The 13,822-nt window shown below is 31.5% G+C and overlaps 2 protein-coding genes and 1 non-coding gene across 4 annotated transcripts; 2 read left to right on the forward strand and 1 right to left on the reverse strand.

Annotated features, from left to right (window-relative positions):
• The first annotated feature begins 935 nt into the window (after positions 1 to 935).
• LOC11411057 (CASP-like protein 2B1) lies at positions 936 to 3,467 on the forward strand. Of its 2 annotated transcripts, XM_013607469.3 has the most exons (4): positions 936 to 1,307; positions 1,389 to 1,593; positions 1,796 to 1,928; positions 2,981 to 3,467. In XM_013607469.3, exons 2-4 carry the CDS (start codon positions 1,430 to 1,432, stop codon positions 3,227 to 3,229), a joined length of 546 nt encoding a protein of 181 aa, XP_013462923.1. In that variant the 5' UTR covers positions 936 to 1,307; positions 1,389 to 1,429; the 3' UTR covers positions 3,230 to 3,467. The 2 variants fall into 2 exon arrangements, with proteins under 2 accessions (XP_013462923.1, XP_003594276.1); XM_003594228.4 differs by having other exon boundaries at positions 936 to 1,593.
• A 990-nt stretch (positions 3,468 to 4,457) lies between these two features.
• On the forward strand, positions 4,458 to 4,530 carry TRNAF-GAA (transfer RNA phenylalanine (anticodon GAA)). The gene has a single exon. It is a non-coding gene; the product is annotated as a tRNA-Phe (tRNA).
• A 6,175-nt stretch (positions 4,531 to 10,705) lies between these two features.
• LOC11428669 (uncharacterized) lies at positions 10,706 to 13,822 on the reverse strand. The gene is made up of 5 exons (XM_003594230.4): positions 13,191 to 13,822; positions 12,112 to 12,330; positions 11,523 to 11,624; positions 11,234 to 11,326; positions 10,706 to 11,115 (listed from the first exon to the last, which is right to left on the reverse strand). Exons 1-5 carry the CDS (start codon positions 13,743 to 13,745, stop codon positions 10,921 to 10,923), a joined length of 1,164 nt encoding a protein of 387 aa, XP_003594278.2. The 5' UTR covers positions 13,746 to 13,822; the 3' UTR covers positions 10,706 to 10,920.

The raw sequence follows: 13,822 nt of genomic DNA on the forward strand, positions 1-13,822 counted from the left end.
AAAATGATTCAGATTGTTTTTAATGATTAAGATTTTTTTGTTGTTGGTTCACAATCACAACTCACAAACACGCTTCCACTTGCACTTTTGCCCATCAAAAGATCCATATAATCATCAATAGTCTTGATGACCTAATAAATAATTCATCCATAAGCTTTTGTCTTGTGTAAGTTTTCAACTGGTACTAAATTTTCCTGAAAATTGTTGTTTACACTACAAACAAAATTAAGAAACACCATAAATTATAAATTTAATTCCAATTTCTATCGGCATTTAACTATCATTAAAGTTATTTTGATATTTTCGTGGTGTTTCTTAGAATTCTTTAATGTAGGAAGAGCATTTTTCAATTTCCACTCTAGACCAAACAATGCAGTTAACTTGCTTTTCATGCATGTTCTCTACCACCACATAGTAGGCTTAGACCCCACCCTTGGTGAAAACTAGCAGAAACCGTGTTCCCACCCTTACTAAGTTTGGTTTCATTTTCCACCATTCATTTAATTTGTAGCTTTTTAGTCTATACATGATTTTTACACTAAAGTTCAGTTTTATGTAAATATATTCAAACATAAATCATTTTACAGTAAACTCACGTAAAATCAATTCATTTAAAATCAATTTTTATCAATGGGGAACCAAATATGCACTTAGTCTCTATTTGGGGCCGTGATAAGAGTGCTCTATTCACACATATGACACGAAGCTAGAAAGTAAAACTTCACTTTGGACTCGCCTCTCAGCGTTACACCGCTACACCAAACATAAGTTTAAACATCTTAAAATCAATATTACACGTCTAAAATCAATTTTGACTCCTCTAAAAATGAAACAAACGAACCGTAAATTTTAAAAAATCAACTCCTTGTCAATAAATTTCAATCAGGGCAGAACCAAACACTTTTCATCTAGTATTTGGTACTAGTTATGGTCCTAAACAAAAGAAATGGGGCATAATAAATTGACAGAAATTAAGACACTCCTATAATCACACTTTCTTTCTAGGGATGAAGAAACTGATTACTACTTCTTCCTAGACATACAATAAAGGAGCTCAAAAAACCACATTTTTTTCTTTCTTTTCATTTATAAATCCTTAAATGCTAAACCAGATGTCAGAACAGACCTATTTAATGACTCATGTAATTATAGGTTGAAATGAAAGTGCCTTTTTTCTTACTTAACCTCTTTCTCTGTCCTAGAAACCTCCATTCTTGACCACTTGTCACACTTTGCAGCATTGTATACTTGTATCTATGCTTTATCATCACTAGTTTGGAACTATAAAGCACAAAAGTTTGTTTGAGGTATTCTCTTGTATTTTGTCTTGTGTTTCTTGTTTGTGAGTGTTGTGTTTTTTTAAGGAAAAATGAGTTACTTGGGTGTAGGTGTTAGTCCTGGAACTGTTCCAGTTTATCATAGTACAAACATGAAAGTGTTGGATAGGAGGGTTAGAATAACTGAGTTGGTTTTGAGGTTTGTGAATCTTGGCTTAGGAGTTCTTGCAGTTGTTCTTATTGTCACTGATTCACAAGTTAGAGAGTTTTTCACCATTCAGAAGAAAGCTAAATTCACTGACATGAAGGCTTTAGTGTAAGATTTCTTCTTCTTCTTTTGTCTAGACCAATGTTTTAAATTTTATTAGATGTAAAAGTCAGTTACACTGGTCAGTTAAGTTAACCGATCAGTATAACTAACTTTTACATCTAATATCGTAATTCTTGATATTACTGAAATATGATTTATGTTGTCTAAATTGTTGTCCCAAATTTGATGGTTTTAATACACTTTACAGGTTCTTGGTTGTTGCTAATGCTATAGCTGCTGGTTACTCCTTAATTCAAGGTTTGAGATGTGTAGTGAGTATGATTAAAGGAAGTGTGCTTTTCAACAAGCCCTTAGCTTGGGCTATATTTTCTTGTGATCAGGTATGTTTATATACATTAAGTTATGAACAAATTTTTGCATATTTTCTCTTGTTTAGTGTATGTGTGAATTGAACAAAATTCCTGTAACACTTTGATTTTGTTGAAGCTATAAATCGTGATTTTTTCAAACTCATCCGGACAACAAACAAGCAATAAAGTTGAACTCAAGTTCAAGTGTGTGTTTTTAGTTTCTAAGAAGTTAATTTCAACCATTTGTTAACTAATGCATCTAATTAGTTCTATTTAGTCTGTCTAATTGATCAATTAAATGCAATTGTGAAGTCATATCAATTCAAAAATTAGATTTTTTTTCTTGTAGCACATGCTCTTTGCACGTGACCTGAAGTTTGTCTTATCAAGCAATGTAACTAGTACTGTGGGACCTTTTAATCTCTAAAACATACCGTTACACCTAATTGATATTGATGTTAGGACTAAGGAATCATTCACCATAAGGCTTACTTGCTACCATAATTGAGGGGTATCACAATTCTCAGCTACCTATTTAGTTTGTTGTTTGGAATGAACATAGCAGTTATTAAAAAGTGGGTATGGTAGATATGGTCTTTAACCAACATAAAAACATACATTTATTGTAGCAAGACTTTTCCAATAGATATACTATAAAAAAATGTATCCAACCCTAAAGATTTGTTTTGTAGGGAAACCCTAAAGATTTTTAGAATCCCATATTTTAATAAACATATTGATTACGTGCTTATAATATAAAGTGCTTATCACATATAAATGCTTATATATAAAAATTAAGTCAAATTGTTTTTTTTATACAAGCTATAGTTGTTTTCATAATCTACCCTAAAGAGCTGTTGGAAATAAGTTGTAAATAGTTTATGAAGATGCCATAAATTATTTTCATAAACTATCTTAAAATGCTTATGAAAATAAGCTGAAAATAGTTCATGGACATGTCATAAGATGTTTTCATAAACTCTTCTAAATGGTCTTACAAGTGACAATGTCAGCAGATAAACTCAAATAAATCAATTCAAACATGTCGTCGTAATACATAACTTTTATATGCATGTATGCAGGTAATGGCATATATAACAGTGGCAGCAGTGTCAGCTGCAGCACAATCTGCTGTGTTTGCAAAAATGGGCCAGGAACAATTGCAATGGATGAAGATATGCAATATGTATGGAAAATTCTGCAACCAAGTTGGAGAAGGGTTAGCTAGTGCTTTTTTGGTTAGCCTTAGTATGGTGGTAGTATCATGTATTTCAGCTTTCAGTCTCTTCCGTTTGTATGGTGGTAGCAAAATTAAAAATGCTTATTGGTAAGGTTAGGATAAGTTAATATCATAGATTGAAAGTGAATAAATAAGCTACCACTCAAATCCACTGTTTTCTTGGCCAATTTGGTTGTTTTGCAATTTACAAGGCTTTTTGGTGTATACTATATGTATGTAGTTGTATTGAATGATGATTGTGATATGAATATGACTTATGAGAATGCAGTTATTGTAATGTTCTAATGCTTATTAATTGGTGCTAGTAAAGTTGAAAGCTCTTTGATATATATTTAGTTATTTTAGTTGTATGGTAGGTTCAATCCTAACACATGCATTGTTTTTGACTGTGACTGAGTTGGTTGCATAGTTTTTTTGTTAACAATTCTGTTCTTAGAGTTAGAGGAAGTAGGTTGCGACAACTAATAATTGTTTCATTTGTCGTTAACTAGAATTCATTAACCAATTCTCTTTGTGAGCATAATTTAGTTGATAAAGACGTTGCATTATCTAGGGGTCAGGGTTAGAACTCTGAATTCCCTGCTTATTTGTATTCAAAGATGAATTTCTAGCTTAAAAAAAAAAAAAAGAATTCATTAATCATTTTGTTAGTTGGTTGCATAATTTGAGATTGTCAAATAGAGCTGACTTCAATTCATGAATCTGTTTAACTTTCTTTACGGTTCACTTGACATTAACTATGCAGTATTTGCCGGTTACAATACCCAACACAGACATCTTTTATTAGTTCTCTTGCTGAATCTTGATATAGCTTATCATTTTTAATTTCACTTTTTAGGCAAAGTACATTTCTTGTGCAGGTTTATCCATTTTGTACTTTAATATATCCTTTAGTCTTTCTACATATTGTATTCCACACCCTATTTGTTAAGAATGAGTACATTGTTTCTTCTTCATATTCTTGTTTATATAAAGTCTATTTTCCAGTGACATGAATAATTTCTTTATATTTTTCTTGTTGTGAGAGTACTCTCACATATGATCGTTCTTCTTGTTGTATTCTTCGTAAAGTCACAACTCACAACTATATCATTTGTCATCTTCAACATATGGTACATGTTATGTAATGAAAATAATAACTTCGACATCAAAAATCATTTAGCATTGCCAAAGAAATTAAGAAAACAATTAGATTATATAACGTATCCTGTGATGATAATAGTAGCTTTTGCCAAAGCCAAAAGCATAGAAGAAATTTAATACAAAACAAAATCCATAAACTTATTTAAATAACATCAGTATTCAAGTATAACATCGTTGCGGGGATAGCTCAGTTGGGAGAGCGTCAGACTGAAGATCTGAAGGTCGCGTGTTCGATCCACGCTCACCGCAATTTCACTTTTTTTTTTTTTTTTTCTGTTTATTTTTTTCCTTTTCAGTTTTAAGTTTTAGATTTCACTGAATATTTTGATTAATGTACTGCAAAATTAGATAGCCAACGAGATATTGAGATAAGTAGAAATAAAATGACCGATACATATGATAGATAATATATTAATGATTCAGCTCATGCATTTATTCTTGAATTTTTGAAGAAGAAAAAAGTCGAAACATTGTTTTTTAAGGGAAAAAATAGAAACATATTAATTTAATTTAAGTAATATATATGATAGAAGGATTAATACTTTCAGTTTCAGTCATAGAATATATTTTGGTTCAATTTTAGATGCACCTTAGAAGTACTTTTCAATTTGTAAAATTATGTTTGACATTCTTTTAAAAAATTGATTTTGGGGACGAAAATTATTTTGACTAAAAGTAATGTTATAGACTAAATTGATTGAAGTTAAACACATTCAGAGATTAAACTAACATCAATGTTCATGAAACCTTCTCATTGAAAATAGAGTACAATCTATCATCAGACAACCAATGTTGATGAACACATAATATCAATGCTGCAATTACATCTACCAGAGAATTAGGTGTTTTTGGGTCTCCAAGTTCCATATTAAGTAGTATCGGACGGCTTAGTCTTCCCCCTTCATAGTTAACTTTTAAGGGAGGATTCTCCAAGTGTATTCCACCCTTGTTTACTGAGCATTGCATGGAGCCGGCCTAATGGGGCTACTACTAAAGCAAGGGTTTTGGCCCCCTAAATATTTTAGATCTCATATTAGGTTCATAAATCTTTTTTCACTTTAAATATATTTTTAAAAGTCAAATTCTTTAAACATTTTTGCATCTCGGTAGTTAAATGGGGAGTTTTTTTTTTTTTTTTTAAAGGTGGGGAGTTTTTTTTTAAAGGAGTTAAATGGGGAGTTATATACTTGTTTGTATGTTGTATGCAACAAAAATATGCAAAAATAATTTATATTTGTTTTACTTTTTTATTTCAAGGTTTAACAATTGGTAAATAACGTTTATATTAAATATTATTTTCAATATATATTATTATTTAAACTATTTTTTTTTTAAAATAATTTTTGCTCTAATAAGGTTGAGTCTAACGGACGGAGTTAAATTCTCACTACTTGACGAATCAATGTTTAAACTCTGTTTGAGAGTGATATCCATATTTAGGGTCCGACATAACTCAAATAAAATTACAAGAATTCTGCTCTTCTCCCAACACTTTTTACTCGCACTCAGCTGAACGGACTAAAATGCCTCTGTGTGAGTTAACTCACGCTACGTGAGTTAACTGAGGCAAATGTTATACCCAACGTGAATGAATTAACTCACGCTAGTTTTAAAATACCCTTACTGTATGCTACATGCTTCAGCTGCCTCCTGCTTTGTTCCACTTGTACTAAAAATAGATTGGCATGTATGACTATAGGACGAATGAATACATTTACACAAATTTGTAGCAACATGATGATGATAAAACTAAGTCCTTATAATTATATTTTTTGAGGATAGTATAATTATATTTAAAAGTCAAAATATTTTAATAATTTTTCTTACTGTATAATTTTAGTTTTTCTGTTGCAGTGGTATGTGGCGCAACCGAGCCCTAAAGGGGCTCCGCCAGTGCTATTAATTCAATGATTAGTCTTTGAGGTGATGAATTTCTTGGATTGACATCATATCCTAGTTATGTCGTGATTATGAAATCAATGACGTATTTTCTGTCATTAACAACGTTCTTTTTAACAAGCCTTTCAGTAACAACGTTGTTTAGTGGTTTGGTTGTAACAAAGATTTTTTCCTTTCAAATCCATACTACCAAAACCTAAATTAGGAAGAAGCCAATCATAATTTATTTTTTTTGAAGGAAGAAGCCAATCATAATTAATCACCTTAAACTTTTTTTTTTAAAGGATCTCATATTCATATCTTTGAACTTATAATTTGGTTAACCCCCTATCATGGAACATAATATATTATAGTCAACTTGGTCCGTTAATTCACAATTACTTTACTTTTTTTTTTTTGAAGGATCATAATTACTAGTACTTTAGTGTTACTCATTTTATAAATACATTTGCTGTTATAAAAAATTCGTTTACTTTTTTTTTTAAAGAATAAAAAATTCCTATACTATTATCAAAATATATTTTCTTTCTTTCTTTAAAAAAATATATTTTCTTTCTCTAAAAATACCAAATATATCCTTAATTAATATTTTTTGAGGACTAATTACTTTTTTTTGACAAGACAATATTAATTACTTATTCTACAATTCTATTTTTAATTAATATTTTCATCACTCACAAATCAATATTCAACTATACATATATAATTTCCCTCAAAAAAAAACTATACATATATACTAATTGTGTTCGCATCCAAATTAATCTTAAAAAAAAAAAAAAAAAAAAAAAACTCAACCAAAATTTATTGAATGTGTTTGGACGGTTGTTACATTTTTGACTTCATCAAAACAAATCAAACTACATTTTATTTTTAAGACCAAATCAAAGTACGTGTACTTAAATTTTTTGGATTGGATATTTTTTTTCTTCGTAACCCATTAAAATTGCACCGCAAACACCCCCGCATAATAAATAATAATTTCTTAAATATAACATTGTATATGTTTATTTATATTTTTTTAAAATAGTTTATGACGTGTAATACTTCATCAGTTGAAAAACAAGTAAAACCATTTTACATTTTTTTAAGAGAAAAAAAAAATATAAAATGGTTTCACTTGTTTTTCCACGGATGAATATTACACGTCATGAACTAGTTGGTGGATAGGATTGGAATTTTTGTTTGAAGCGTTAATGGAAATTGAATTCCCGATTCAAACGTATCCGTTGGTAATAAATTTTGTACTTAATGTGAGGCGTTACATAAGAAATTAGAGAAATAGTAGTATGACTAATTTATTATTTTTGCAAAATTATAAATGTTAAATAAAAGAAAAAAGTCAAAAACAGTAAAAGGGTTTAGGGAATAATACACGAGTCACATTTGAGAAGTGACACATTACGTTTTATAAACTCATCTTCATCCTCTTCATATATATACTGCTGAACGTTTTATTTTATTTTGTCAATTGTGGAACTGTGTTTTCAACAGCACACAATTGTTTTATTATAAACTTAGAATAATATTTTAATCTTAAAACTGCATATTCCTCTGTCCAAAGGGTTGTCTTGTTTCTCACTACAATGGTAAATTTCTCTTTCACACACTTTTTATTTTGTTACTTTGGTGGATCCTACATTTAATTTTCCTTTTGATTTTTATTAATTCTGCCTTATGATGATGCTAATTTTTTTTAGATTAGTTCTTTTGATGATGCTGATGATAAATCTTGAAATAATAACAAAATAAAACTAGCTTTTGAGCATAAAAGTATATTATAGCATTGCTTTTAGTGATATTGTATCTACAATAGTTGTGGTTTCAAATTGATATATCAATTGAGAGGATCACGGTTGATAGATAATTAAGTGTTATCGGTAAAGAATTAGCATGTTTGATATCACCATAGTTTTCTAAAAATCACATGAGTCATTTTGATTTTGACAAACAAACTGTGACATTAAACATGCGTTTAGTCTCCCATTGTTAGTCGGATGCGTTAGTTCACACAAAAAAGATAAGATGAGGATACTATGTTTATTTTAATGTTTTGCAAGAAAAAGGGGTTTTTGTTAAATCCAAAATTCGTTTTTATTTTGTGTGCATTTGATTTTGAGGTAATTTGTGGCTATTTCACGTTGATATGGTTTCTTACCTCTAATGGTAATGGTTATTGGTTACATTGCTTATTGGTTATGATCTCTCTTCTATTGAGTTGAGTTATTTGTGTAGCAACACTTGATCACGACTCTAGATAAAAATAATTCGGTCACACATACATCAAAATACTTATTTAATTATTTTAAAAATGCACATTATTTATTTCGTTCTTGTTTACTTTTATTCAGTTATATGTCTGTGACCAAACAAGTGTTGCTCGTTTCTTGCGACTTGTACATTTGTTGATTTTGTTTTGTTTGATGTAACTTGTTGAGTTGTATTATAGACTACATCAAGGCGTGTTGCAGACAGGAAAGTGGCAAGGTTTGAAAGGAGCATCACAAAGAAAGCAAAGAAGGGGTTTAAGTTTCCAACTGGCCCGGTTCTGATTGGGTGCTTCGTCTTCATAATTGTTGGATCATGTATGTTCTTAACGTCAATTACTTTGATAGGTGTTGCACAATGGATCTGTATTTGAAAATTGTTTGAAACTTTTAATGATGATTTATAAAGTAGAGTCTAAAATATCCTTTATCCTTAAGGTTGATACAATGATTAGATCAATGTTGATTCAACAAAACAAGAAAAACGAATATGTCTATCTTAAAACTTGATCCATATTCGATTTTTCTTGTTTTGTCAAATCAACATCGATTAGGTCTTCGTCTCAGCCTTAAGGACAAGTCATTGTAGAATCCAGTTAAGCGTGGTTGATCAAATATTTTAGTCAAGATGCATGACTATTTACTTTTTTCCGTGGCAGGTCTGTTTCAGATCATTAGGTTAGCTCAAAGAAGTGGGAATGTAGCTTAAAACAGGAGGAGTGTTTATGAGGAATTTATATTATCACAAATAAGTATAGACAAAACAAATACCATAGTTCGCAATTCATCATCTGTTTGTTGATGGAGTGAAATGAGAACTTTGCACTAATAAATAATTATGAATTATGAATGTTCATTTTCTTGCAGTGTGGTTTCTTTTCATTTTTTTCCCCTAAATTTCTAATATGGTCAACAAGCCAAATATTATTAATGTGTTGAATCATAGTTTATATAATCTGATATTGAAAAGAAATGCTTCTTAGAGCATCTCCAACGATGTACAAGAATTGTTTTCATATTTGAGTAGAGTGGCAAAGCGACGTCAATATTTTGAAAATTGGCTCGATCATAAAGATCGCAAGGGCATTAGGCATCTGGTCGAACCGTATGACTAGGCCAAATTTAAACCAGATGATTCAATCATATCATTTTGTCTCTAAAGAATTGTATAGGTTTCAAGTTGCATTGATCTAGATTACAAATTTCTCGTTTGGTTCAACGTGTGCTTATTTTGCCTCGATATTACAAAGCTATATTTTATAGCTTCTATCCATTCATACATTTAGGATCATTCTACCGCATAAACAAACAAACCCTTAATCTCTAAAACATTCAAGAAAATCATCAGACAAACAAGTGTTTAAAACATTCAGCAATACAAATTCGAATTTGCTAACTTTAAGTCAAGAAAGTCACCATGACTTTGTCTCTATCTTCTATATTGATCTCTCTATCTCGTCATATTTATTTTTTCTCTTTCATCTTTCTCTTTCATAAAAAAAAAAAAGTGTTAAAATCACGGTTACTTTCCTATCACCAAAGTCATTGAATCCCAATCCAAGTTGTACCATTCGAATCCAGCCGTAAAATCAATACAAATCTACCAAAAAGGGTTAACCTTCCATTCATGTTCATGTCATAGAGGCCATATGGAATGGTGAGAGGACTAAACTTATAAAAAAATTGATCCGACTTTATAGCCAAAAAGAAAACCATGTACTTGTAGTAAAACATACACCTTTGTGTCGTGTTTATACTGAAAGGGAAGTGCAAATGTCTTAAGAGGATCAACATCTTTGGGAAGTCTCTTATTTGCTTTGGACGTGTTCCCTTTCCCTATATAGCTGCACCCTACAGGCTCCATAAATATGGTTCAATAATTTATATTGTTGCAATTTTGTAAGATATACTAGATCAAAATCAGTTTCATAGAACTGCACCCTGTGGTGTAGTTCTTGGAAATGGATTTAACGCAGTCACAGTTTACACACAGTCAGGTCGTTGTTGACCGTTTAATATTGATCAAACAGCTCAAGAAAAGCATATTTAATTTTTAATTGATAATTCCAATAATACTGATCGTAAATCAGGACTGTCCGGTCTTGATCGGACAGCCATAAACGCATGAGTGTGCAAAAGTGGCAACTTGCCAATTGCAGTCAGTCTAGGTCCGTAGTTTTGACAGAAACTTGACTGGTTGTAAAAGCATGTGAATGTGTTTATAACTTCATTATAGTATATTTATGTCGAATTTTCCAGCATTATGTTATTGATTTCGAAATCTTATTCATTGCTCATGTGAACCATATACAAGGATAGATAATTCAATGTTACATGTATTATAAGATACAATACAATGTCCAACTTCTAAAACAGACACGGTATGCTAACAAAACTGAAAAATGGAAACAAGGAAAAGAGATGAGGAATCTCAACAAGGAACAGTGACTGAAGTTGCTCATTATTATGGTTCATTCTACCTCCAAGTTGTTTTCATGTCATCAGATCTTCGACTTGCTTTGGTAGTGATTCCTATTTTGTCGATTTTGCCGGTGTTTTGGTGGTAACAGTCTGAACTTTTCGAAAACTTCTGATTGTAAGAATTGAAATCATCCAGCTCAGGATATACTTTAAGATCATCCTCAGATAAGCTTTCATCCAGCAGAGAATCCTGCGAGAAATGGAAATTATAGTTAAGAAACTTATTTTAGAAAGTTACAAGACAAAGAGGAAACACTATTTGAAGAGTTCTACAGAAAAATGCTTAGTAGAGAGGTTTAGTTAGTTACCCTGGAACTTGACTTGTTAGCCTTGTAAGGTGTCAAGCATGGATTTAGATCTTTGAGTAATAGGTCATCTGACATGTCCTCGGAGCTAAACTCCTGCATGAATTGGTAAACCAAAATATTTTTCAAATTCAAAGTAATAGAATATTCTATGATCACAACATTCAAAAAAAATTATTGTTAGAAATCGGATTCAGTACACTGAGGTTTACGACACTCAGAACCATGTGCACCAGCCACATGAGCTAGACCACGTGGTAATCACAAAATTCGGTTAAGTTTTTAATCTTACCCAAAAGTTTGAAGCATCTTCCCTGCCATGTGCTGGTGGTGTTCTTGGAGAACTTCCATAGCCTAGGAAGCCTGTTTTTGCTGAATACTTATCAGCCTTGACCTATCAAAAGAACGAAAAAATAATATATATCACACTTCTCTGTTTAACCTGAAAACAAAGGACTCAATACTTTGTTGCAAAACAATGGAATAACATAATCATGTGTAGCAACAATAAACTCAGATCGTCTAAACTCAAATCGCAATTTTCACACATTCACACAATAAGCGGCTTGAATAGTGTGTTTGGATACTTTAACTTCTACGGTGTCATCTTACTTTGTGCTAAAGCTACACCTACTAGCTTTGAGTTTACCATGTGTTTATGTGTGTGCACCGTGTTTCCAAACATATGCAAAGTCGTTGTATAAAGATCAGTCGACTATAACTTTAAGCTCAATGAATCAGCTATAAAAGCAAACTTGGATTTGGAACAGTCCAATCTTAAGCCTATAACTTCAAACAGCTAACACCGTGCATGGATGAAAAGCCTCAGCTTGACAAGAATGAATTCAGAATTGGTGGAATTGCGAGGATGTGAGTTATACCTCTGCAAGATCCTCGGCGAGGCTTTGAAGCTGACCAGTGAGAGAAGAAACCTGCTGCTGTAGAGATGGAATGACCTGTTTTGCTTCTTTCAGTTCTGTGCCTTGTTTCTCTACAAGTTCCTGAAGCTGAGAATTCGTAACATCTGGGAACAAAATTGAACTCTTCAATGACTTGATTTCTTCTCTTTGGTTCAAGCACAAATCCTTCAACTTCTCTACCTAAATTCACCAAAGCAAATGTGACTTAAGAGTTAATTTGGACAGTTTCATGAAACCCTTCAGGAACAAAGAAATTACAATAAAAGCTTGCAACAACGAAGAACTGTTTAGTTAGACAATAACTTATTGTATGAGTTAAATTAGCTTCTGCATCTCAAATTGTTCAAATCTAAACTTGTATCAATATATGCTTATAACAATTTCTTCAAAATAAAAACAACGAACTTTTTCAAATTTGAAATTAGCTCCAGTATCTCAATTTTTAACTTCTCAATGGATACTTAGAATGTGATTGATTGGTTTCATGGTAGCAAGTGATAGAAGTGATTCAACACACATAAAATTAACTTTGACATGTTTGGATGATGTCAATTGAAATTGATTTTCACAAGTGGGAGTTCTAACAAGCTAGGACATGTAGTTTTTTACTCCAAACTTGACTTTTGCACAAATTTATTGTTCAACTCACTTTTACATAAATGTATCTATACATACATCATTTCATAATCAAGTCACTTTTATTTAAATGTATCCAAACATAAATCACTTCGTATGCAACTCACAAATCAATTTCTGTTAACAGTCAGAACCAAACACACACATCTAAAACTATTCATACACTGTAATTCTTATAAATCAAAAGGTCACCAAAACTATTTCTTAATATCTTTGCAGTAAAATCACAAACAATTTCAATCAAAAAACATCATTTCTGAGGTAAAACAATTATAATCCATCAGATCATAAACATTGAAAAATCAATAATCAATAATTAATTAACTTAACATTAATTAAGTGAAAAATATAAAGACCCATAATTGCAAATCAGATTCAAAACAACAAGAACACAAAATATATACCTCTTTATTCTTATTCTCAATCATGAGCTTAAGCCTCAAAATCTCCTCCTCTTGCTCCTTATTCACGCTCAGAAGCTCCCTCTCACTCCTCAACACCATAGCAAGTGTTCTTGTATTCCCCTTCACTTCAGTCAAAGCCTTCACCTTCTCTTTCTTCTCAGAACTCCCACTTTTCCCAAACAGCTTCTTCTGCAACGTAGAAAAACCGGTGACCCTTTTAGCATCCTTCTTCAAATCCTTAGCAATAACATCAGAAGGAATAAACAACTTAGTAGTGGTGGTGGTGGTGTTCACTGATTTTGGCTTATTTTGCATGAAATTTTTCACCATTTTGGTTAATGTGGGGTCCACTTTTGTTGTTGGAGCTACATTAGAGGGTTTAGCTTTGACAATGGCACGAGATGAAGATGAAGATGATGATTTTGGGTGTTTAAGGTTCATGTTGTTTAACTCATATGATGAAGATGGGTCTGAAAAATGTGATGAAGTTGTTGAAGAACGTGAATCGTAGGAACTGTATCTTGAAGAGGGTTTCTTAGAAAATGAAAACGCCATTTGCAGAGAGAGAGAGAGAGATTTTGATTTGAACTGAGGAACAAGGAGGGAGTGAAGGACAACGTTAATGTTTGGTT

Source organism: Medicago truncatula, chromosome 2 (genome assembly GCF_003473485.1).
Source record: "Medicago truncatula cultivar Jemalong A17 chromosome 2, MtrunA17r5.0-ANR, whole genome shotgun sequence".
NCBI classification, from domain to species: domain Eukaryota; kingdom Viridiplantae; phylum Streptophyta; class Magnoliopsida; order Fabales; family Fabaceae; genus Medicago; species Medicago truncatula.